General features: G+C 46.8%; 3 protein-coding genes across 4 annotated transcripts; 1 reads left to right on the forward strand and 2 right to left on the reverse strand.

The window, feature by feature from the left end:
• Window positions 1-9: 9 nt before the first annotated feature.
• BAG1 (BCL2 associated athanogene 1) lies at window positions 10-11804 on the forward strand. Of its 2 annotated transcripts, none has more exons than XM_021707253.1 (7): window positions 10-167; window positions 1725-1853; window positions 3078-3160; window positions 6302-6415; window positions 9298-9405; window positions 10268-10330; window positions 11518-11797. In XM_021707253.1, the coding sequence occupies exons 1-7, from the start codon at window positions 131-133 to the stop codon at window positions 11605-11607; spliced, it is 624 nt and encodes a 207-aa protein (XP_021562928.1). In that variant the 5' UTR covers window positions 10-130; the 3' UTR covers window positions 11608-11797. The 2 variants fall into 2 exon arrangements, with proteins under 2 accessions (XP_021562928.1, XP_021562927.1); XM_021707252.1 differs by having other exon boundaries at window positions 54-167; window positions 6305-6415; window positions 11518-11804.
• LOC103277049 (interferon-induced transmembrane protein 3-like) lies at window positions 5562-6048 on the reverse strand. Its single transcript, XM_008074487.1, has 2 exons — window positions 5804-6048; window positions 5562-5715 (listed from the first exon to the last, which is right to left on the reverse strand). The coding sequence occupies exons 1-2, from the start codon at window positions 6046-6048 to the stop codon at window positions 5562-5564; spliced, it is 399 nt and encodes a 132-aa protein (XP_008072678.1).
• Window positions 11805-17363: 5559 nt separating the features above from the next.
• On the reverse strand, window positions 17364-24002 carry SPINK4 (serine peptidase inhibitor, Kazal type 4). Its single transcript, XM_008074485.2, has 4 exons — window positions 23903-24002; window positions 19472-19512; window positions 18006-18118; window positions 17364-17497 (listed from the first exon to the last, which is right to left on the reverse strand). The coding sequence occupies exons 1-4, from the start codon at window positions 23961-23963 to the stop codon at window positions 17452-17454; spliced, it is 261 nt and encodes an 86-aa protein (XP_008072676.1). The 5' UTR covers window positions 23964-24002; the 3' UTR covers window positions 17364-17451.
• Between the last annotated feature and the right edge of the window lie 633 nt (window positions 24003-24635).

Below are 24635 nucleotides of genomic sequence, written 5' to 3' on the forward strand. Positions count from 1 at the left end.
GAAGAAGAAAGTTCGGCCCCGCTCGGCCCGGAGCGAGGAGGCGGCCCGGAGCGAGGAGGCAATACGGAGCGAAGAGGCGACCCGGAGCGAGGAGGTGACCCGGAGCGAGGAGGTGACGACCAGGGAGGAAATGGCGGCAGCCGGGCTCAGCGTGACCGTCACCCACAGTGAGTGCTGGGCGTACCGGGGGGCTCCGTGCCGGGCTCCGAAGGTCCAGCGGGGTCTGTGGGTTTTGTCACGTGTCCTCCAGAAGCGTGTGTCCTTGTGTTTGTCATGGCATCCGGAAGTGTGAGCTCTTGGCCGTGTCCGTGGGGACTGGCTTTTTCCCCGGGCTTGTGTCTGCACACCTTTTCATGTAGTCGGTGTATTTTGTCTCTGGCTATTTGTTTGGTCCTGGGTGCGCCTGTCCGTCCGTGCTTTACCCGTGGGCCTCGTTTGTTCTGGTTGTGTGCCGGCGCAGTTATTATGCGTCTCAGTGTCGGGCTTGTATTTGGCCATGTGTACAGTTGCTACGTGTTGTGTGATGAGTTTGAACTTAGCGCTTGGCGGAGTGGTCCTTATTTAATTGAGTTCCTCCTCCATGTCGGACGCCGCCTGTTCGCTCTTTGAGTGGGTTGTGAGTCCAGGCATTACACTCTGGGCACTATTTGGTTGGAGTTGACACACCACCGAAGTCAATACACTGGAGCGCTGAGTCCAGGAAGTTTTCTTAGAATCAGCTAGGTGAGACCCGAGGGCCTCGGAATCTGAGACCAGGATAATAGATCCTGCAGTTTTGAGTGACCTTGGGATGGATGTCTCCTTTCCAGGCATCTGGTTTTTTCTCTGAAGTAGATTCGGTAACTTCTACTCCCGCTGATCTCACAAGACTGTTGGGGGAACTCAGAGCTTGTTGTAATGCACTGGACGCAGGCTACCATCTCCTTATTGTCCACATCCCTGGAAACAAACTGGCATCTGCTTCAAAAAGAAATACTCTGCTGTTTAACTGTGTTCATTCATTTATGTATTTACTGAGCACCAAACACGGGTGTACTCAAGTGTTCCCAGTGGGAGAGACTTGGAGGAAAACAGCAGTCTCTTGCCTATTACAGCAAGGAAGATGAGACCTGTACAATAGAGGGTACAGGACAGTCAGTCAGGCCACAGACAGATGACTTGTGATGAAAAGCATGGGCTTTGGAATCAGCAGGTTCTGAGCTCAAGTTCTGACTCCAACCAGTTGTGTCTCCGTAGTCAGGTCTTCACTGCACTGAACTTACAGTTTGCTCATCTGTGAAATAGGGAATAATAGGTAGAACTTACTTCATGGGGTTGTTTTGAGGATTAAATAAGACAATGCATGACTTGAGTCTAGTACAACCTCTGCTATTTCTGTATAGCTTGTATTCAACTTACTATTAAATCATTGTTTTCTTAATTACCTAATCGGATTTCTCTGTTAGAATAACAAACTGCATGATACTGCATAGATTCTACCATATGTGCTAAGTGTTTAAAATGTCAGTTGATATCATTCCTATTGTTAGGTTATTACGACAGAGGAAACAAAAATCCTTGAGGAGGTCACCAGAGGAAAGCTGGGTGGAGAGGGTCAGGCTCTTTGGAGTAGGTGGCATATGAGCTGGGCCTTGAAGGCTGCATAAATCATTACCGTAAATTGTCAGCCTATATTGGTTTATGTGAAAGAGTTATCTTCAATGGATGCTTTTATTTCTCCCCAGGCAATGAGAAGCATGACCTTCATGTTACTACCCAGCAGGGCAACAGCGAACCAGTTGTCCAAGATCTGGCCCAGGCTGTGGAAGAGGCCACTGGGGTTCCACTGTCTTTTCAGAAACTCATATTTAAGGGTAGGCATTTCTCTTCCAGCTTTGGGCTCTTATGGCTAAAGGACAGATTTAAAACTGCTTAACCTTTCCTAATAGTAACTCTTTCAGTCTTTAAACTGGGACAATTTTTATTTTTTTATCCATTCATTTCTTCAACAAATATTTATTGAGACCCTGCTATGTACAGATACTTTCAAACATCTGGATGCCTATCAGATTTGAAGTCATATAATGATGGCAGAAATCTCACCATTTTCAGTGAAGCACATGGGCAAGCTTCTTTACCTAGGTTAGATCCTTCCCCCGTTATATGTCCATATGGTATCCCTACTATTTCTGTATCATTTGCATTGAAAGTTTTACAAAAATAGTAGGGGTACCATACTATTTTCTTAGTTGCTTAACATCTGACTTCTTTGTTAGAATAACAAACTTCAAGAGGTCAGTGGTACTGCTCTGTATCCAGTGCTTGGCAGCATTGTACTAACTCAAAGAAGGAAGGTTTTAAATAAATTAACCAGGGGCCTGGATGTGGCAGGCCTGCTGGATGATGCTAATTTCTGCCAGATTCTACATCCTTCCTCCCCACCCCTTGTCCTCTGTCTTCCCACTCCCATGGGAACCCATTATTTTGGTATGTGATGGGGGCAGATTTATTCTATTGGGTGTTAGTCGTTATAAGGAATTAAGTAATAGAAAACATTTTTATTTATATTTCATAGTGCAACTTCTTGTATTTTCTTTTTAAAAACATTTTATTTCTGAACTTAAAGGGAGTAGAAATTCATGCTTCAAAATAGAGGAAAACACAAGGTAGAAAATGTTTCCCTGAATAAAAATCCTTCATAATAACACTGGGTCATCAATGTTCATTGTGGCATTGAAGTTTCCAGAAAAAATGAGCTTTAATGCCTTCAGAGTCTTCTATTATATGGATGTATAGTTAATCAATCCCCTATTCCTAAATATTTGGCTCTTTTTACTCTCTCACTATTGTGAATAAGATTGCACTGAATATTGTTATATAATAGTTATTGTACAGGCACATGTCCAGTTATTTGTTTAGGATACATATCTGGAAGTGAAATTACTGGGTCAGGGTAAAGCTCTACCTCTATAAAACTTCTGCCAATTTATCCTTTTCTCATTTGTGAACTTACCTGTCTACTTTCTGTACTCTTGCTGAAATCTATTATCAATGTTGTAAAATTATTACAAATTGATATACTTTTCTTCTCTTTTTAGGAAAATCTCTGAAGGAAATGGAGACACCATTGTCAGCACTTGGAATACAAAATGGTTGCCGGGTCATGTTAATTGGGAAAAAGGTAAATTGCTTTTTCTGCCAGAAATTCTCAGAATCATCAGCAGATGCTGGACACTGCTAGGGGAGGGAGGGGGAGAGGGAGAAAGCAGGGAGGGGGGCATTTGTGAACACACTAGATACCTGGTTCACTATCAGTAGTAGAGAGGGCCAGCTAGGAGCCCAAGCTTTGCCTGCATGCAATCTACTTATGTAATAAATCCCCACTTGTATCCCACAACTCTAAAATTGAAAAGAAAGAAAGAAAGAAAGAAATCCTCAGAATCAAATGACTGAAGTCTTTTATACATGTTTCTGTTTAGGGCCAAATTGAGGACACAGATTCTGCATTGCTGAAACACTTCCCTAAACAAATACAGTCTGTGTGTTTGCTGGGATTACCGGTTTGGTTCTCATGCCTTCTTGCTCCTATTGCTTAGAGCTTTTGCTCTGGTAATTAGGAGCAGTTATGCTGCCTCAACAACATGGTTTTTTGTCTTGATGGAAACTTAGTCTAGTTAAAATGTTGCCTGGGACAGGCCTTATTCACTTGGGGCAGAATTTGCAATCAATCTTTTTTTTCAAATAAACCTGTAGATATTAAAAATAAGCACACTGTGCCAGTTTCAGGAGCCTCTTTCTCTTTAACCATCCTTTTAACTCAAATCTCCCATAAGAGGACAACCCTCCTTGACTGGAGAGAAAGGTCAGATTGAGAGCAGGAGAGGGAGAATGAGGTCAGCAGCCTCTGATGTGATGGGAGAGAGCTGTGGCCAGCCCTGCATTGTGACACACTGGAATTGTTGAGCATGTGATGTTCCCTCACTTTAAGTGAGGCAGCTATGTAGAGAGAGGCAGAAATTAGGAAAGTGGAGGCAAAGAAAATCTAATCCAGACTTGAAACTGCCAGGGGACTTGGAACTCAAGATTTAGCCACAAAGAAGAATGAATAATTTGGTATAGTGTAACAAAGGAAGCAGCTGGACTGGCTACCAGTTGTTCAGTGAGAGAATGGAAAAATATCCTAAATTTCTTGCTTAAGGGCCAGGGAGAATGGTGATGGGCAACAGGCAGAACTAAAGGTCAAGCTTGAAGAAGCTATAGGACCTTTAGTTGGAGCTGACCCAGAGTGCGTAGAGCAAAGTCTGAACTCAGGTGAGGCACTATGGCACTGGCCTTTAGTCCCAGCCTTTAGTCCCTTTATTCAGGAGGCTGGGCTTGAGCTCAGGAGTTTACAGTGGGCTATGATGGCTCCACTGCTCTCTAGCCTGGGTGACTGAGCAAGAACCTGTCTAAAAAAATGTCTGAACTCAAGTCTGTGCCACCTCTTTTGGACTGTGTTACCTCAGGTTACTTTACTACATAAAGCCTCCATTTCATCATCTGTAAAACTATATCTCCAGCCGGGCGTGGTAGCACGCGCCTGTAGTTCCAGTTACTCAGAAGGCTGAGGCGGAAGGATTGCCAGAGCCCCCAGCAGGTCAAGGCTGCGGTGGCCGGGAGCGGCCATTGCACTCCAGTCTGGGTGACAGAGTGAGACTCCAATTCAAAAAAAAAAAAAACCCATATCTCCCTTGTAAGGTTGTGGTAAGGCTAAAAAAATAATACAAGTAACACACTTAGGATAGTACCTGTCATGTAGAGAATATTCAAGGACGTATTCATTGTCATCATCATTATCATATTATGTAGGAGAGCTCAGTTGGAGGCTGATATTTAGGAATTCCATGTAAAGAAAGAATAGTAGAATTCCATCTGTCTCACCATTTTGGGCTCCTACAGGTGTTCACTGATGTTTGTTTCCCCTCGAGGCTTCCGTCTTGGCTTTGATCAGTCCAGGACTGAGGCAGAATCTGGCACTTGGATTGGCTCCATTTGCTGAACTCAAGCTGTCAGTGCCTTCACTAGAATGTTCACCTTCTCTCTAGTCTGGAGTCTTTGAGGATGAAAAACCTTAATGTATAACCCTTTGACTTGCTTTCCTGAGGCTACTGTTCCTGGTGTTGTTTTTTTTTAATAGTAGTAAAGGCATATAAATTTATTAAATATGCACATGAGGAGAATCACAAAGTGATTGTCCCCTTGGTGGTTATTGACTTTTATTTTGAGTTAAGAGTTCCACTCTGTTGCCCAGGCTGGAGTGCAATAGCATGCTCATGGCCACTGCAGCCTCGACCTGCTGAGCTCAGGTGATCCCTCCACCTCAGCCTTCCAAGTAGCTGAAACTATAGGCATGTGCCACCACACCCAGCTAATTTTTGGATTTTTTTTTTTTGGTGACACATGCACTTTATTGACTGCCACTGTAGAAAAGTGTGTGAGTACAAACTGCTGTATAAAGGGGCCGAGGCAGGGGGAAGAGAATGGAAGGTCAGACACATGGGGCCTCGCCATGGCAGATGATGAACTCCATGTTGCCTCACAGTCTACTGGTACACTACAAAGATCACAACTGGAACAAAGATGACACCAGTGGTCCCAAGGATACTGAGGATCAGGGCCCAGATGTTCAGGCACTTGGTGGCAGAGGCGTAGGCCTGGGCCCTGGTTATGTCGCCCACCATCTTCCTGTCCCTTGCCCCACCCTGGGGATGTCCCCTGGGTTCCTTTGCACTTTCTGAGAGGGCCTGGGATGCCGTGGTCTGTCCTGTAATTTCTGGTTTGGGGCTTCATGGAGTAGGCGAAGGCAATGAAGCCCAGACAGCAGACGTTCAGGAAGAGCGTGTTGAACAGGGACCAGACGACGTGGTCGGGCACAGAGGTGTCGCTGTGGATGTGGATCACGGTGGACGTCGTGAGAGCAGAGCTGTGGGATGTCCCCAGCACAGCCCCTTCGTGCTCCTCCTTGAGCATCTCATAGTTTGAGGTGGCGCCAGCGCTGGTCCGAGTGAAGGTCTGGGAAGTGTGGTTCATGGTGTGGAGATAGGAACAGCTGTCAGTCCAGATGAGGTGAAGATGCTCAGGGGGTCCTTCCCAGTAGTTTCAGTTTCTCAGCCCTAATTTTTGGATTTACTGTAACGATGAGGTCTCAGCAAGTTGTCCAGGCTGGTCTCGAACCCGTGGGCTCAGGCAGTCCTTTTACTTCAGCCTCCCAAAGTGCTAGGATTATAGGCGTGAGCCACCATGCCCATCCTGTTATTGACTATTTTATTCTTAAACATTTTAGAAGAGTCCAGAGGAAGAAGTTGAACTAAAGAAGTTGAAAGATTTGGAAAAGTCTGTGGAGAAGATAGCTAACCAACTAGAAGAGCTGAATAAAGAGGTTACCGGAATCCAACAGGTAATGCTCTTCTATAGGAACTTTGTGGCTATGATAATGTGGTCATAAGATTAGATTCTGCATTGGGTTCAGATCCGCCTCCACCCTTTTTCCTACTGTGAGTAAGTTTCTTTATCTCATTTGTAAAAAAGAAATAAAAGTGATATTTCCCTCTTAGGGTTGTAGCGGGGATTAAATAATGTAGGTTGAGCCTGACACATGCTAAGTACTTTATAAGTGTTATTGTCAAACCCCAGCCAGCATCCATTTGTGCTCACAGGAGAGCATCTGCCATGCTAGGATCATGTGTTATCTGAGCTACAACAGGTTGCATGTCCCAGTCCAGGCTGCTGTAGTGTGTTTGGCAAGGCAAAGAACATTGTGTTGATTCATAAAAGATCCAAGTTGAGTGTGATCTTAGAGGGGTGGGGCCATCCTATTCAATTCCTTATATTAGAGACAGTGCACTGAAAACCAGTAAGGATTAGGAACAGCCCAAGACTACCTACTTCTATTCCTCCTTCATTTTATAACATTAATGGGTGTGTGTTTATATTAGAATTGTAAAAGTCATATATAGTGGTTGTACAAAAGTTTTAAGTACACATATAGGCACTGATATGGAAAATTAAAACTTACCTGTAAGGCCTTACCCCAGAAATAACCATTATTAAATCCTTAAATATATATTTTTCATCTTAAAAATATTTTGAAGCCGGGCTCGGTGGCTCAGCCTGTAATCCCGCGCCTTTGGGAGGCTGAGGTGAGTGGATTGCCTGAGCCCGCGGGTTCAAGACCCACCTGGGCAGTGAGACCTCATCTCTACAATAAATTAAAAAAAAAATCAGCCTGTAATTCCGGCTACTTGGAAGGCTGAGGCAGAAGGATCGCTGGAGCCCAGCAGGTCGAGGCTGCGGTGGCCAGGAGCGGCCACTGCACTCCAGTCTGGGCGACAGAGCGAGACTCCAACTCAAAAAAAAAAAAAATTTTTGATATAAATTATGTACACTTTGAAAATTGTTTTTTTTGTGTGTTTTTTTTTTTGAGACAGGTCTCTTTCTGTCTCCCAGGCTAGAGTGCAGTGGTGTGATCACAGCTCACTGCAATCTAAAACTCCTGGGCTCAAGCAAGCCTCCTGCCTCAGCCTAATCCCTTCTCAGTTGCCCACTTTCCTGGGAAATGATAAGTTCTACTGAGGGGGAATAAATGGGGATGTGTGAGCCCACAAACTAATCATCCAGCCTCAGAACCTCAGAGCTGGAAGAATCCTCCCACGTTGTCTTTTTTTTTTTTTTTTTTTTGAGTCGGAGTCTCACTTATCTCCTGGGCTGTAGTGTGACCCATCTCAGCCTGGGCTCAGATAATCCTTCAAGCTCAGCCTCCCAAGTACCTGGAACTACAGGCAAACACCACCACACCATTCTAATTTTTACATTTTTTGTAGAGACAAGGTCTCACTGTGTTACCCAGGTTGGTCTTGGTCTCCTGACCTCAAGTGAACCTCCTGCCTTGGCCTCCCAAAGTACTGGGATTTTAGGTGTGAACACTGCACCTGGCCAAATTGTTCTTTTATTTGATTAAAAAATTGAACATTTAAGGGAGAAGTTAAGATATTCACAGGTAAACAAAAGCTTAGAATGTTTATTACCACTAGATTTGCCCTGCAAGAGTTTAGCAGGGTGAAATAAAAGAAACTAGGCAATAACTTGAGGTCATATGAATAAATAAAGATCTCAGTAAAGATAAATTTGTGAGCAGTTATAAAAACTAGTATTGGCTGGGAACGGTGGCTCACACCTATAATCCCAGCACTTTGGGAAGCCAAGGTAAGAGGATTGCCTGAGCCTACGGGTTTGAGACCAGCCTGGGCAACTTGGTGAGACCTCATCTCTACAATAAATCAAAAAATTAGCCAGACGTGGTGGCGCGTGCTTTTAGTTCCAGCTACTTGGAAGGCTGAGGTGGAAGGATCACCTGAGCCCAGCAGATCAAGTTTGTGGTGGCCATGAGTGTGCCACTGCACTCCAACCTGGGCAACAGAGTGAGATGCCAACTCAAAAAAAATTTTTAAATAAATAAATGCTAGTATTATCGTAACAGTGATATGTAAATCTACTTTTTTTTTTCTACATGATTTAAAAATTTTTAAAAATTGCACATGTTTTTAGGTCATTAAAAAATTATCAAGCTGGGCTCGGTGGCTCAGCCTGTAATCCTGCGCCTTTGGGAGGCTGAGGTGAGTGGATTGCCTTAGCCCGTGGGTTCGAGACCCGCCTGAGCAACTTGGCGAGACCTCATCTCTACAATAAATAAAAAAAAAATCAGCCGGGCGTGGTAGCGTGTGCCTGTAATTCCGGCTACTCGGAAGGCTGAGGCGGAAGGATCGCTGGAGCCCAGCAGGCGAGGCTGCGGTGGCTGGGAGCAGCCACTGCACTCCAGTCTGGACGACCGAGTGAGACTCCAATTAAAAAAAAAAAAAAAGGGTGGGGGGGGGACCCATTTCACATGAATAGACTAAGTAATTTGCGCGAGATTATGAGCTAGTAAATGGCAGTCAGGATTTAAGCTGAGGCCTTTAAGACTCTAAAAGCTGTGCTTTTAACATGTGCCTCTTGTGTTCAGGTATACACTTGTGACTAGGAGCTTCACTGGAGCCGAGCCTTGGGAGGTATTTGCAGCCCCAGTGAACCATGTGGAACAGAGTAGACTATAGCCTGGTAGAATTCTTGGACTGGCCCAGGGCCAGCTTTTCTGCTTTTTCCAAGAGATAAAGTTGTGGATCTGAGATGTGACCTAGCCTGACAGGGCTATAGTGGACTCAGGGTATAGTCAATTCATCAGCACTGTAGCATGGAGTTTTCTATCGCAAGGAACCCTTGCAATGATGCATTATTCTTCCACAGGGTTTTCTGGCCAAGGATTTGCAAGCTGAAGCTCTCTGCAAACTTGATAGGAGAGTAAAAGCCACCATAGAGCAGTTTATGAAGATCTTGGAAGAGATTGATGCACTGGTAAGTAAATATTCAGCTAAGAAGAACTAGTTTTCTTTTATTGTATTTCATTCAGTTTCACTCTGTCCTATTATCTGAGCAAACCCGTCACCTGAGGATGTTAAACATCTACTATGTGCCAGACATTGTGTCATCCTGAGTACACAGAATAAGGCAATTCCAGATTTCTAGGCACTCAGCCCACCAGCGTAGCACTTTTGTCGTCCATGTTTATGTATGCTAGCAGTATCTGTAATCATCAGGAAGCTTAGGTCCATCATCTCATGGTCAGAGAAGCACTACTCATTCCCTGGTTCTCAGTGAAAAAGTATTGTCTTTGTGGTCTTGAGTAGAGCTCCTGACCGTCTTCTTTCTTTCCCTGATACTCGTGTGACTGATAATTTTGCTGAGCTAATATACAGAATTCAGCCAGACCCAGATCTTGAGGCTGTTGAAAATCATTAACCCCAGGTTCTCTTTTACAGATGATGGTAATGATATCTGTAGCTTGTGCTTTGTTCTTAAGGGTGAACTGCTCTAAGCTTGTGCTTTTGTTGAGTGGGGTTGTAAAGAAGCAACAGGAAGCTCTTCTGGCACAGTGAGCTCAGGGTCTGGCCAGGACATGGTATCCATACATAGGAAATAGCGAAAGAACAAAGTCTGTGTTACGTATCAGTTTCTATGGCCCAGACACTGAGAATGAAGGATCCAGAGCCAGGGAAAGGGCCATGTAGGATGCAGACCTGGGGAAAGGGTTCTTGAAAATGCACATCCCATTCACACCACTGACCTGTGACCTCTTTGGTGTACTGTGGGTATTTCTGACGTGCTTTCATGTCGTTTTCACTGAGTATTGTTTATATGTCAACTTACTCTTCCTTAGATCCTGCCAGAAAATTTCAAAGACAGCAGATTGAAAAGGAAGAGTTTGGTGAAAAAGGTTCAAGTAAGTTCTATGGTAGTGCATGACAGATTGTTGGTGTGTGTGTTTATCTGTTCAAAGTAGGATTGTATAGAAGTGTAGTATGAGCATTTTTTTGCTATTGTTTATTTATCAACATGAACCTAGAAGCATCATAGAAGAGCCTTTTCATAGCCCTGTAGTTATATTTGAATTTAAACTATTTAGGGAGGTGGTGGCTCACATGTATAATCCCAGTACTTTGAGAGACTGAGGTGAGAGGATCATTTGATGCCAGGAGTTCAAGACCAGCCTGGGCAACAAAATGAGAACCCGTTTCTAAACAATAACAACAAAATGTATATATATATATGTTTATATACACACATATAAATTGGCGGCACACATGTGTAGTACCAGCTGCTTGGGAGGCTGAAGCAGGAAGATCATTTGAGCCTGGGAGTTCAAGACTGTGGTGAGCCATGATTGTGTCACTGCACTCTAGCCTGGGTGACAGAGTAAGGCCCTGTCTCAAAAAAAAAAACCAAAAAACAAAAACACCGGGCTTGGTGGCTCTGCCTATAATTCCAGCGCTTTGGGAGGCTGAGGTAAGTGGATTGCCTGAGCCTGTGGGTTCGAGACCTGGCTCGGCAACTTGGCGAGACCTCATCTCTACAATAAATCAAAAATTAGCCGGACGTGGTAGCACGTGCCGGTAGTTCCAGCTACTTGGAAGGCTGAGGTGTCAGGATTGCCAGAGCCCAGCAGGTCGAGGCTGCGGTGGCTGGGAGCAGCCACTGCACTCCAGTCTGGGCGACAGAGTGAGACTCCAACTAAAAAAAAAGTAAATTATTTAGGGAGAACTCACTGGAAAGCAGATAGGACTGATACATTATGCAGTTCCAGGAGGTAACAGTCACGTGCACAGTGTCCTCTGCAGTTGTGTGGTTGCAGTGCAGTGGCCCTGAGGCAAGGCTTCCTATCTTAACCTTTTTGGGGTTTGTTGGCCTAGAGCTTGGTCAGAAACCCTGGTCCTTCCTTCATATGCTTCTTTCCCCTTCCCTTCCCTTCTCTTAGAGGCCAGGCCAGGTACCCATATCTGTCCCTGTCCCTGCATAGCCTGTTTTGAGTCTCACCCACAGCATCCCCAGAATGGCTCAGCAAAGGGCCTTGCATGGGCAGTGGTGTCTAGCTCTGAATGGGCCCTCACATCCCCCCCATCTATCTTTCAGGCATTCCTAGCTGAGTGTGACACAGTGGAGCAGAACATCTGCCAGGAGACCGAGCGGCTGCAGTCTACAAACTTGGCCCTGGCTGAGTGAGGTGCAGCAGAGAGAGACTGTACTGCCCTGAAGAACAGCACCAGCAGCTCTACCTACTCTGAACAGAAGTTACCTGATTTCTCCAGGGCTACTGGGGCAATCAGTCAATTGCCAATTTTCCTACTCCTACACCAGTTCTCAATGAAAAAGTATTGCCTTTGCAGTCTTGAGTAGACCTCCTGACTGTCTTTTTGTTCTATCTCTGTGTGGCTGTGTTGTCCAGCAGCCCACTTTTCCAGGAAGGGCCTCCCCTGCCCACGTTTTTCCAACTCTTTTGACTTTCTGGTGCTTTTTTTTGAGCTCTCATTAGTCCTAGGTTATTTCTTGGGTTATAGGCCTCACTGGTCTTCAGTTAATGAGGGCTTTTCTGCCCTTGTGATCACATAGTCGAATAGATGTAAAACCAGGATCACCAAGTGGTTGCATCTTGTCAGAATGTTGGGAATGACTTTGAACAGGTGTTGGTCACATAGGTAGTCCAAGTATTCTCATTGTGACCCAGTTCCAGAACATCTCTCTGGCTTATTGGTTTATAAACTTTGTCCTCACCTCCCAGTGACCCTGTTTAGCCACAGGCCAATGAGATACTGGGGTCCATTTCTGGAATGGGGCCTGTGGTTGATGCATGGACTTCCTTGTTCCAAGCAAATCTTCAAAAGGTTAGAACCAGTGCTGATTGAATCAATGCTGGAAACTAGGCTAGAACCATAGCTTAGGATAGGTAAATAGAAGGAACCAGAATGAGTAAAGACAACCATAAACTCAGGAGTAACATGTGCTTCTTTCAAAGGTATTTCTGTTAACTATACCCTTCTGAGGTCTAGAATTCCTTCAGAGCTGTTTCTGTCCATTTTGTGGGGCCACCTCCCCCCTCCCCCCACTGTTACTTTAAAATTGTTTGAGCTGGGTGCGTGTGGTGGTGTGCACATGTAGTCCGAGCTACTCAGGAGACTGAAGTGGGAGGACAGTTTGAGCCCACGAGTTCAAGTCTAGCCTGGACAACATAATGAGACCCTGATTTCTTTTAACCAGTTTGTACCCATCTTCAAGCAGTAGAGTTTGGTTTCTGGTTTTTTTTTTAATTATTAATGGAAAAAAGCCATTTGTGGAACTAGGCATAATTTATGTTTAATAAAATTGGGAGTGACCCTGCATGCTAGAAAACTCTTTTTAAACTGATCACTTTCGTCACCTGGCTCTTTAGCACAATGACCAGGAGACAGACTCCTGACAGGCCACTCTGAGGCTACATCATTTGGCAGAGAGGGAATGATTAAAGTCCCAGGAATTTAGGACTGAGTGGGTAAGACCTCAGACAAGGTGGTAGTAGAGGTAGACACATGGACAAGGCTCAGGGCCCACCCCACCCCCAACTTGAACCAGAGTAGTTCACTGTTCTGTTCTTATATAGTAGCTGTGTGGCCTAGGGCCACCACATTTAATGAAAAATTACTATGTGCTGGACACTGTTCTAAGTTCTTTCTATATATTAGTCATTTAGTTCTCACACAACCTACGAGGCAGACAGGTATTATCCCTGTTTCAGAGATGAGAAAACTCAGATGATTTGCTCTAGGTTATAGAGTAATTGGCAAAACCAGGACACAAGGCTGGGTAGTTTGATTTCAGAGCCAGTGCTTTCAGTCACTGCTGTATTAACTCTCTTTCAACACAGGGTGGCACACACTTGTTTTCTTATTGTCTCCCTCTATTTGTCTCCCGTGTTAGCGTCTCCACTTCCTTTCTGGCCCTCTCCAGTTCATTCTCCAAAGAGCAGCCTGAGTGATCATAAAGTGCAACTCTTATCATGTCAGTCCCCTGCTTAGAAACCTCCAGTGGCTCCCCATTTCTCTTAGGATAATGGTCAAAGTCCTTACCCTGCACCTTCTCATCTTGAGCCCCTCTCCTGTTTGCTCTCTGCTGTCAGCCACTCCAGTCTTCTGTCAGTTCCTCAGATGCACTGTGCCCTCTCATGCCCTGTGGTCTTTGCACTTGCTGCTACCTCTGCTCAGATAACTCCTTGTCTTCCTTCCACCCCCGCCCTTTTTGTAGGTAACTCCTATTCATCCCATAGAATTTAACTCAAATGTCTCTTCCAGGGAGAAACTTTACCTACTGCCTGAGACCATATCAGGCCTCTAGGTGGGATCCTCTCATAGCTTCCTATAACTTTTCTTTCTCAGCATTTATCATTTCTGTGATGGTTTATATGTGGGATTATTTGATTAGTATTTGCCTTAAGCACTAGACTGTAAGTTCCTTGGGTTAAGGAGCTTCTTTGTCTTGTTAACAGCATTATTTCAAGCACATTGTCTTGTATATAGTAGGAACTCAATAAATATTTGGAGAATGAATGCACACATCAGTAGTGAAATTCCCTCACCTGTGCTCAGCCACTGAAGCTGTCAGCACTGGAGTTTATAACAGCCATTGTCTTACTTAAGTATTGAGAAAAGAGGCCCCAAGTGCTGGGCCGAAGTGCAAGGTGTTGACTGGGTCCTGTGTGCACAGGACCCACCCATTCAGATATGCTCATCCAAGGGGAGTCACTGCCGTGAATGGGGAGAGGACACCCCTTTTCAGTTGCCCACTTTCTTGAGACATGATAAGTCCCACTGAGAGGGAACAAATGGGGATGTCTGATCCCACAAACTAGTCCTTCATCCTCAGAGCTGGAAATGTTCTCCCACATTGTCTATTCTTTTTTTTTTTCTTTTTCCTGTTCCCAGGCTGCCATGTAGTGGCATGATCACAGCTTGCCACAGCCTCAGCCTCCTGAGTAGCTAGAACTACAGGTGTGTACCACCATGCTGGCTAATTTTCCTTTCAGAGATGAGGTCTTACTGTGTTGCCCAGGCTGATCTCGAACTCCAGGGCTCAAGCAGTCCTTTTACCTCAGCCTCCCAAAGTGCTAGGATTACAGATGTAGGCTACTGTGCCAGGTTCCCTCATTGTCTAATCAATGATTTCTACATATTCCTCAAGGTACCGAAACAGACTTCTTCATATAGTGGTCAGGACTCATCGCTGAAAGTACCAAGGCAACCCCTTCGGGCCCCTTCCCACTGAGGGAGCTTTTCTGTCCTCTCAATAAATTCTGCTTCTAAAAAAAAAAAAAAAAAAAAAAAGTACCAGAAGCCTAATTCCAAAAAGATTGGACGAAATAGAAAATTTATGGGCAGGATATCAATCGCATGTAAGTTTGGGAAGGTCAAGGGCAGCTGATCTGCAGGAACTCAATCACTGCCCAGAATTACTCTTGCTTTCTCTGCATATCTGTCGTCCTCTCAGTCTTGCTTTTACAAAGCAGGAGGCATGGCATTCCTTCATATCACACATCCTATAGCTTCAGTACACGGGACCTGCCTGAGTTTCCTTACTTTCAGTTTGAAAGTTCCTGGGGGCCGGGTGCGATGGCTCACACCTGTAAGCCCAGCACTTTGGGAGGCGAAGTCGAGAGGATTGCCTGTCTCCAGGGGTTCGAGACAAGCCGGAGCAACTTGGCAAGACCTCGTCTCTACAATAAATCAAAAAATTAGCCGGGCGTGGTGGCATGCATCTGTAGTCCCAGCTACTTGGAAAACTGAAGCTGAAGGATGGCCTAAACCCAGCAGGTCAAGGCTGCGGTGACTGTGAGCATGCCACTGCACTCCAGCCTGGGTGACAGTAAGACTCCGACTCAAAAAAAGAAAGATCCTGGGGAAGAATATTCTAACCAACCAGCAGTGGCCAAGGCAGCAGGGCCACATGCCATAGATGGGGCCTTTAGGGACCAACACGTGTTTCAGGGTACTTCCTAAGATGGGGCCACAAATTCCACATTTGTAAGTGGAGAATTAGTTATTTCTCCCAGTGTAGTGACTAGCACCTTGTTCGGGTTTAATCTGTGATTCCTCAGATCCTGAATGGAAGCCTGGGAAGGAAGGGTCACTGAGATGTTTGGCTGGGCTATGCACTTAGGTGCAAAATAGGCTCCCCACTTAGGGCAGAGACTTTCAGATGTTACCAATATCTACTTTCTCCAACTACTGCAAAAAGAACTAATTTTTAATTTAAGACATAGCAAGATAAAGACTATATTTCTGTCTTCTTGCTCCAGCGTGGCCAAGATACTACATTTTAGCCAATAGGTATAAACAAGGTATGTATCTCTTATGGGAAATGTCTTCAAAGACAAATGGTGTGCCCTACTTTCTTTGTGGCCTGGCATGTAGATGTGATGGCTGGAGTTGGAGCAGCTACCTGTCTTGCACCTTGAGGTAGAAACTGATGAGGATAGCAGAGTAACAATATAGAGGGAACATAGAGTTGCCATACTACATCACTCTATGTGTAAGAGAAATTAACTTATATCTGTTGAAGCCTCTTATTTTGAGTTCTCTGTCTCACAACCAAACTTAATCCTACATCATTCATATGCAGGCTGGAAACAAGTTTATGAATTGTTCATAAACATAGAAGGCCCTATAAATGACTTTCCTGTCCCTGCCACCTGTCAATCCATCAGCAATGATTCCTGCCCAATATTTCCCTTTCAGAGGTCCAGGGAGTGTAGGTTCCCACTGTCCCTGCCCTCACTTTTCTCTCAGATGGGTATTTTCTCATGGAGCATTTCCTGTCTTTTCTACTCACCCTGGAGCAGGAATCTGAGTCTGTGTGAAACTACTCCCACCTGAGTAGCCCTCTCCACTCCTCTCTCCTGCCACCATTATTCAGAGTCTCCCATAAGCTTTGAATGAAAGGGGGTATGCCGGGTGCAGTGGCTCATGCCTATAATCCCGGCATTTGGGGAGGCCGAGGTGAGAGTATTGCCTGAACCCATGGGTTCGAGACCAGCCTGGGCAACTTGGTGAGACCTCAGCTCTACAATAAATCAAAAGTTAGCTGGGTGTGGTGGCACATGCCTGTAGTTCCAGCTACTTGGAAGGCTGAGGCAGAAGGATCACCTGAGCCCAGCAAGTCCAGGCTGCGGTGGCTGTGAGCATGCCACTGCCTTCCAGTCTGGACAACAGAGAGAGACTCCAACTCAAAAAAAGGGGGGATGGGTGGTATTTGGCATATGCTACAGGCTGGAGTCTCTCTCTTTGGTAGGATTTCTGAATGCTGCATCCCTGTGGGCCATTGTGTGAGTGTGTGTGTGCAGTGTATGCCTGGAGCTGTGACTAATGTCAAAATATTTAACAACCAATCGGAGCGGATGATGACCAAAAGAGCAGAGCAGGGTCTGGAAGTCATCCTACTGTGCCAAGAAGTAACCCTAGAGGATTATCTGGGTGACCAGGGTGCAGGGGAGCACTCAAAGGGCTTGGAGCATCACCTGTTTTTTCAGCTCAGTAAGTACGAAGCGGTTCGGCTGTACTGTGACCATTGCCTGAATATCAGCATTGTCACGTGTATGCGTGCACACACAGTACAACCCAGGAGAGAGCCATGAGGGTGTGGATGACCCTTACAAAGGCTGGGTCTTGTACCCTGACAGTATCAGAGGATATAGATCTCACCTAGGTTCTTGGCCTGCGTGACTGTCCAGGCTGGGGCAGACAAGAGCACTGGGTAGCATAGTGGGGTCAGAGGCTGGCCTCTGAAGCAGGCAGAAGATAACTGGGCCCCTTGTCCGCACATGTGACAGGGTTGAGGAGCACCAGAGGCATGGAGAAGGGCTGGACATGATATTCAGGTTAGGGAGGACAGTGTGAGATCTGCCCCCTCCAGAACCACCTCCCCACAGTGTCCAGAGACACTGGCCCACTTGCTGGGTGGGGCTGGACCTTTTATTTCATATTACATCTTGCCCACCACTGTTCTCCAGCCTGAAACTTCATGGCTTGAGGTGCTCCTGTGGGGTCAGCATTTGCCGTCCTTCAGGATCTGGATGTCCTGTTTCGTTTTCCTAGGACCACAGCGACAGGGATGAGGCCACCTCCTCAGGAACTGTAATGTACCCTTCAGGGACCTGTTCCCGTTCATCTAGACACCATGCTGAGTCTCCCCCCACCAGCCTCCCCTCATGTATAGTTGCAGGGCCGCTCCTCCCATAGCTTTTCCCTCTTGCACACCCTCTCCCTGGGAGATTTCAGCTTCCTGGGGTTTCAACCACCAGATGATGGCTGCCAAATGTGTCCCTAGCCCGGACCTCTGTTCTGCCTGTTTATGCAGTTGCCCACTGCACACCTCTGCTGAGATGTCTCAGAAGCTCAACTCTCCACAAACATCATTGCTCCCCCAGACTGCTATACCCTCTCCAATCCACCCATCTTGGCAACACCAGCCACCCAAACCCACAAGTTAAAAACCAGCATGTTGCCTCCCCTTTCCTCTCACCCTTCACATCCTGTCACACACTGATCCTGTCCATCCTAATCCTGAAGAGACAGGGGTGGAGACTGGGATGGACTTACATCCGGGCCAAGCAGATGTGGCATTCATTCTTGTATGTGACCCCATCAGTGCCGCAGACCGGGTTGGGTGTCTGAGGACAAGCTGGAGACTCTGTCATGTGCTCACAGATGGGCTGTGGAAGAGAAGAAAGGAGGGAGGGGACTTGAAGGCAGTGGGGAGAGTCCTAGGGGTTCTGCTTGGAGCCAGAAGGACCTCTGGGAGGAGCCAGATTCCAGAAGACCCCAGTGTGGGGCCAGAGAACGTGAAACCAACCACTTAGGGTCCCTTGGTGTGTTTACTCATGTGTGTGCATGTGCCTGTGTCTGCTGAGCCTGGGTGCCTTCAAGTTCACACACTACTCCGAGGGTCTAACTTGAACCTCTACTGCTGGTCTAATGGAAGGTGCCCTCATACAGAATGACCCATCATTCCCAGGAGGCCCCTCTCTCCCCCGGGGAATCCTGAACTCACCCGGGCCTGCATGATCTGTCAGACCCTTGGCAAGAAGGCCTCACAGGGTGGGAAGGCTGGAGAAATGGGGCAGGACTTGGGGCTTAATTGAGGCTCAGTCTGAAAGGGCCTGAAGTCAAGGTCAGAACTAGGTCAGGAGTGGGTTTAGAGCCTGAGACAGGGATAGGGTGAAGGAGGCGGTGTGGGGGCAGCAGGGAAGGCCCAAGCCTCAGAGACCTGAGTTCTGTCATGGATTAGCTGTATAACCTTAGATATTTCTGCTCTCTGAGCCTCAGTTTCCTCATCTGTAAAAACTGTCAATAATAATAGTGTTCCTCACATAGGGTTAATTGAAATAATGTATGTAAAGTATGTGGCTCTTTATCTGGCAGTGAGTACAAGTAGGGCTGAGTTCTGATGGACTGACAGAGAAGATGCTGAGGCTGCTTGATGGGAAGCTGGCTTGAGCCTCACAATCCACATATATGAAAGGGTGGTCTTGGGGGGTCTCAAGGTTGCCAACACCACTGCCTTGGAATCACTTTGGCCTCAGACCTAGGGCCAAGGTAGAATCAGGGCTCAGGGACAACTTGGTGTTTGTGCACTCAGAGTGAAGGGTTTAATGATGGAGTGTGGTTGGGGGAGGTACCCTCCACAGGTCCATTCAGTGAGCCAGTGTCACCTCTTTGGCCTGGACCCTGTGGCCTGTCTACACTACACAAAGCAGAGAGCACACTGTGTCCTGCTGAGCCTGGAAGGGGAGATCTCACCAACGGAAGGGGCCTTGAAGATCAGGTTGGGGGAGATCCCGAGGGCTTTGAGGCCAAGTTCAGAACGTTGGTGAGGGAGCCAGGCCTACTCAGCCTGGAAGGGCTAATCTGGGAAACGTGTAGGCTCAGGAGGCCACCATGGCCCCCTTGGAATCATTGAAGGTGTCCGAGCAGGCGTGTGGAGAAGAATAATGCTGGTTTCTCAGCATGATTGAGAGGACTCCTCTCAGCCAAGGGAAGACCAGAACAGCAAACAGGTGTCTTACCATTCTTGAGAAAATGAGCTTTGCTGCTGACACTGGTACTTCTGAAAGACAAAACAAAAAAAGCAAGAATTAGATGATATCAGCTCCAAGCCCAGGTCTAGGGGTCTGAGGACTGCTTTTTCCTCTTCAGGGGACTTGGCCCAGCAGCTGCCCAATCAGGACTTCCTCAAGAAAAGGTAGTGAGTCACCAGACCATGAGACTGCCAGAAAGCTGATCTGATCTTGGGTTACATGAACAGAGAAAGTAAAAAATTTGGGAGATGACAGTCCAACCTATTCCTCATTCGTTAGATCCCATGTAATAACTATAAGAATAACAATTTAGCAGTCATGTGCCAGCCATGGAGAACACATGAGTGTATCTACTCTTCATACTTCTCTTACTGCTGTGTAGCAAGGAAGAAAGGAGACAGCAGTGAACGCTGTGATCGACCTCTCTGGGCCCATCTGCGGGACTGCAGCATTCATTTCCCAGCTACCAGGAGTATTGACCGCCCACAGCAAGTCTCTTCCTGGAATGACCTCAGAGAATGGAGCTACCTTGTCCAGGTTGCATTTCCCACCCTGGAACAGCCCATATGCCATGACGGGTCGATGTGAGTACAAAGGCCCTGATCCCCTTGTCTCAATTTGGAACAAGGCTGAAGGGCCACCCTAGCTCCAAAGCTCCCTGTAGGGTCATCTGAAGGGCCTGTTGCACTGCGTCACAGTTGGTTTCTCTCATCCCTTTTGAGTGTTATGCCCATGAATACTCCCCAGTAAGCTGCACGCAGATCTTGGAGTCTGTTTCCTGGGACATTTAGCCAACCCTTGAAAGAGGCTCAGAGAGGGGCAGCGATGCCATTTGTTAAGGCAGAGTTAGGATGTGCCCATGGGTCTGTTATAATACATTCCAGAGCCTGATCATTTCTGCACACACCGTCGTGCCCCACGAGGTCTGACTGAACTGCTCATAGGACATGAGCAAACTGGGATGTGACTGGTGAGCAAGTTGGGTGGATGAGGGAACTGGAACCACACCTGACAGCACAGGTGGAAGAAAGGTTGTCTGTGTAAATTAGAGAAGTACAGGATACTTCCTGAAGTCTCTTCGGGGCCGTCCTGGGACTGAGGGGGAGATAGACTCTTGTCAACCTCACAGGGCAGAGCACATCTGTGTGAGGGGCCTGCAGGGAGGCAGGTTTGGATTCCACCTGCAGCAGATTTTTCTCTCAGCGGGAGCTATGCCACATTGAAGGAGGTCATTTCCAGAAGTAGAGAATTCTCCATCACTGGAGGTGCACAAGGCAGTGTGGTTGACCTTTGCCTGGAGATGCTAGTACAAGAGGTTTCCAAGGCAGAGAGGGAGATAGGAACTGGGACTAAGTCACCTCTGATGTGCTGCTTAAGCCTGGCATTGGCGCATCAAAATGCAAATCTTGACTTGTCACTGCACTGCTTAAAACCTTTCCATGTCATAAGTGCCAAGATGGAAAGTGACCCAAATGTCCTTCAACAGGAGAATGGGTAAATAAATACAACAGGGAATTACTTAGCAAGAAAAACAAGTAACTGACACAGGCAAAAACATGGCTGAATCTCAGAAATATGGTGCTGAGCAAAAGAAACAGACACAAAAATACACATACCCTATGATTCCATTTATGGGAAATTCTAGAACAGGTCAATTAATCTTTGGTAAAGTCCGAGCAGTAGCTCTGCTCTATAGCTACCTGCTCTGACTGATAACCATTCAGGGGTAGGTTGAGGGTGGGAATTAGGAATTGACTGGCATGAAGGAAATTTCTGGGGTTTCAAAAATGTTCCGTATCGTTTTTTATCTTTTTTTTTTTTTTTTAGAGTTGTGGGGTACATTACTTACTACATAAGTAAATTGCAGACAGGTGAGGTTTGGGCTTCTAGCAAGCCCTCTCTCCCCCTGGCAGTGGAGCTGACACCCAGTGGGTGATTGTATGCCCCTTATCCCTCCTCCCTCCTTCCCTTCTTTTTTGTTTCTTAAGTCCTTGTATCAAGATATTCTGTATCTTGATGGAGGCTTGGGTCATGCAGGTGTATGCATTGTCAAAACTCATTGAATAATAAGATTTTTGCATTTCATGATTATGTAACTACTAGAGGAAAGAAAAACATTTAAAAATGTAAAACTTTAATCCCTGTACTTTGGGAGACTGAGGCGAGGGGATTGCTTGAGCCCAGGGGTTCAAGACTAGACTGGGCAACTTGGTGAGATCTCGTCTCTACAGTATATCAAAAAATTAGCCAGGCATGGTTGCACGCACCTGTAGTTCCAGCTACTTGGAAGTCTGAGACAGAAGGATCGCCAGAGCCCACCCAACATTGGCTGGGGTGGCTGTAAGCGTGCCACTGCACTCCAGCCTGGGCAACAGAATGAGACTCTGACTCAAAAAACAAAACAAAACAACCTTAAAGCTCTTCCCTGGATTCCTGTCATGATCCTGAAACCTCCCTATGGACCTGTGATCCTTACTGTTAAGTTTAGGGCAATGCATAAGCTGACCCCAACTTGCTCCCTGGGCGTACTTTCCAGTACATCTCTTCATTTCCCCATGCCCCAGCCATTCCCCTCTGCTCACTGTTCCTGGAACAGGCTCTGCTTTGGCTCTTGCAGTGTCCTCTTCCTGAAAATGTCCTCACCCCCGTTCTACTGTTGAATGATACCCTCTTCCCCAGGCTGGATGCTGCCTCCCAGTGAAGTCTTCCATGATGGCCCCCATGGTGTCCTGAGCAGACCTGGATTTAGGCTTTTTTCACCCCACCATGCGCTGTCCCACTCACTGTGCCACCCCTGTCTTCCTACGAACCTGAACTCCTTGGGTTTCCTTAATCTCTGCCCCTATGCAGGACCCTGTTCAACACCCCCCACGGTGAGTGTTCAGAAACTGACCACTAAAGTGTGCAAGGGGAGAGTTCAGAACCCTATGGTGTTAGAACTTCTGCCTGGGGAATGTGGGAGTAAGTTGCCTTTAGCCCAGGTTGCCCTTGCCCTTGAACCAAAATTCCCCATCCTCACTCAGCCCAGGCAGGAATCTGAAATGTGCAAAAGGGCCTTCTTCAGGGCAGGCTGCTTATTGTTCCTAACCAAAGAACTGCTCAGGGAAGGGGCGCCAGGTAAGAAGTAAGCAGGCTGTTCCTGACCAGAGACCTCTATTGCCCAGCCCCCAGGTCTGTTTCCAGCAGAGGAAACAGGTATGGGACTGGCCATGAGATCAGTGGCCCTGGGTTCTGCCAGGCATTGTCTTATAACATTTTGACTTTTGTCCAGATGTATCCTAGCTGGTGTCCCTGCTTCCCCATTCAGTTTATTCTTAACATAGCCAGAGCAATCCTTTAAAGATGCATCTCTCTGCTCAGAACCCTTCAGTGCCTCCCATTTTGCTCAGAGGAAAAGCCAAGTTCTCATACTGGCCAACAAGAACTTACCCGGTGTAGTTTCCAGTTTCCTGTCTCATCTCCTCTCCATCACTCTGCCCCATGTCCCCTCCAGCTACACTGGCCTCCCTGCAATACCTAAAGTACTCCAAGTATGCCCCGACCCCAGGGTCTTTGCACCAGCTACTCCCTCTGCCTGGAACCCTTTTCTCCCAAATACCCACATGGTTTATGCCCTTATCTCCCTTAATATCATGCTTTAGAGAGAACTCCTTTATTTGAAATCACAATCCCCTTCCAATCCCCGTCACTCCACCTGGTTCTTTTTCCTTAGCCTTTATCACCTTCTAACATACTGTTTAACACACTGTACTATCTCGTTTCTTGCCGTTTCCCTTCTCCCTTGCGCCACTGAATTTTAGCTCCATCAAGACAGGGCTTTTTCTGTTGTGGTCACTGATGTGTCTTAAGGGCTCAGAACAGACCCAGAGACAGTAACTGTGAGGCAGCAGAGGTGCCCCATACCTTGAGGAGGACCCGCCCCAGGTGTATATGTCCAGCCCCAGGAAGAGGCTCCCACATGCTCTCATGGCTGCCTCCAGTCCCAAACCACAGTTTCAGAGCAGAATGGGAGCTCAGAGAATCTGGGCCAGGTCTGTCTTAGCGCCCACAACCCTGAAGCTGGCATACTTGTCTGTCTCCCCTGAGAGCTGATGCCCATCTGCTCCCTTCGGCCACACCCCCATCCCAATCTCCAGCCCAGTAGTTGTTCAGTGCAGCTTTAAACTGGAACAGTCTCCTACTTTACAGTTGGAGAAACTGAGGCCCTAAGAGGGATGGGTACTTCGGCAGCTCTGGGTGTGAGTCAGGATCTGAACCCATTTCTCCCAGCCAGGGCTTTCCCCACCACAGTGGAGTGTGTACATGTAGAAAACTGAGACCTCACAGAATGCTCCAGACTCCACCTCTGCCGCTCCCAAGTCACCTACTAACACCAAGCCATAGAGGAAGCCATAGAGGATCCAGGTTCTGCCCACTCACCCCTATCCACAATGAGGAGGGCAGCCAAGGTCAGGACAACTACCCACTGGTGGACGGCCATGCTGATCCTGGGATGGTGTGTCCTGAGTTGGCGAGGGCCTGGGCCAGGGGAAGGATGGGGGCATGTTTATAGTGCGGATCCCCATCCTTATCTTATCTGGGGTCAGATGGAAAGGCTAGAGTTAATCTCTGCACCCTGGCATCTGGAAAGGGCTTGCTCTAGGCAAAGATGCTGAGCTCATGGTGAGATGGGGCTGTGGCCATGGAGCTGGCAGGTTTCCAGAGTGAGGAAAAGTTTGGACAACTTGTAAAGTTGACTTCAGTTGGAGGGTTGGAGCAAGGAAAGGAAAGTTGAAGTAGAAAGAGAAAAACAGAGAAAGAGCGAGACAACTGAAAGGTGGCAGGAGGCAGAGAGAGACCGGAGTCACAGGTTCCTTTACCAGTGCCTCTAACAACCAACTCTGGGACCCCAGAAAAACCACTTGTTGCAACAGGGCATCCCATTACCCATGCACAGAATGGAGATGATCATTCTGGCTCTACCTTCCTCCCAGAGCTGCTGTGAGTTTGGGGTGGTGCAGATGAGAAGACACTTTGCGGAGTATAAAATGAGGTATAAATATAAGTAGGAATGATCTTTACTTTTATTTCATTTATTTTTCTGTACCATGATGTGGGCACAACTAACAGACAAAACAAAGGCAAAATAAAACATTAAAAGGAAGAAATTCTC

Source organism: Carlito syrichta, unplaced genomic scaffold (assembly GCF_000164805.1).
Source record: "Carlito syrichta isolate Samal-C Ts95f unplaced genomic scaffold, Tarsius_syrichta-2.0.1 Scaffold316469, whole genome shotgun sequence".
Lineage (NCBI taxonomy): Eukaryota > Metazoa > Chordata > Mammalia > Primates > Tarsiidae > Carlito > Carlito syrichta.

Bases quoted from the DNA above. Each gene is read 5' to 3' on its own strand.
- SPINK4 (XM_008074485.2), bottom strand. From the start codon at position 23,963: ATGGCCGTCCACCAGTGGGTAGTTGTCCTGACCTTGGCTGCCCTCCTC. The intron at 18,119-19,471 runs GTAAGACACCTG...TCTCTTCCACAG, and splicing joins AGCTCATTTTCTCAAGAATG to CCCATCTGTGAGCACATGAC. The intron at 17,498-18,005 runs GTAAGTCCATCC...CTGTGGTCCTAG, and splicing joins CACATCTGCTTGGCCCGGAT to GAAAACGAAACAGGACATCC.
- LOC103277049 (XM_008074487.1), bottom strand. From the start codon at position 6,048: ATGAACCACACTTCCCAGACCTTCACTCGGACCAGCGCTGGCGCCACC. The intron at 5,716-5,803 runs GCCCCAAACCAG...TCCCCAGGGTGG, and splicing joins GCCTTCGCCTACTCCATGAA to GGCAAGGGACAGGAAGATGG.
- BAG1 (XM_021707253.1), top strand. From the start codon at position 131: ATGGCGGCAGCCGGGCTCAGCGTGACCGTCACCCACA. The intron at 168-1,724 runs GTGAGTGCTGGG...ATTTCTCCCCAG, and splicing joins CAGCGTGACCGTCACCCACA to GCAATGAGAAGCATGACCTT. The intron at 10,331-11,517 runs GTAAGTTCTATG...TCTATCTTTCAG, and splicing joins GTTTGGTGAAAAAGGTTCAA to GCATTCCTAGCTGAGTGTGA.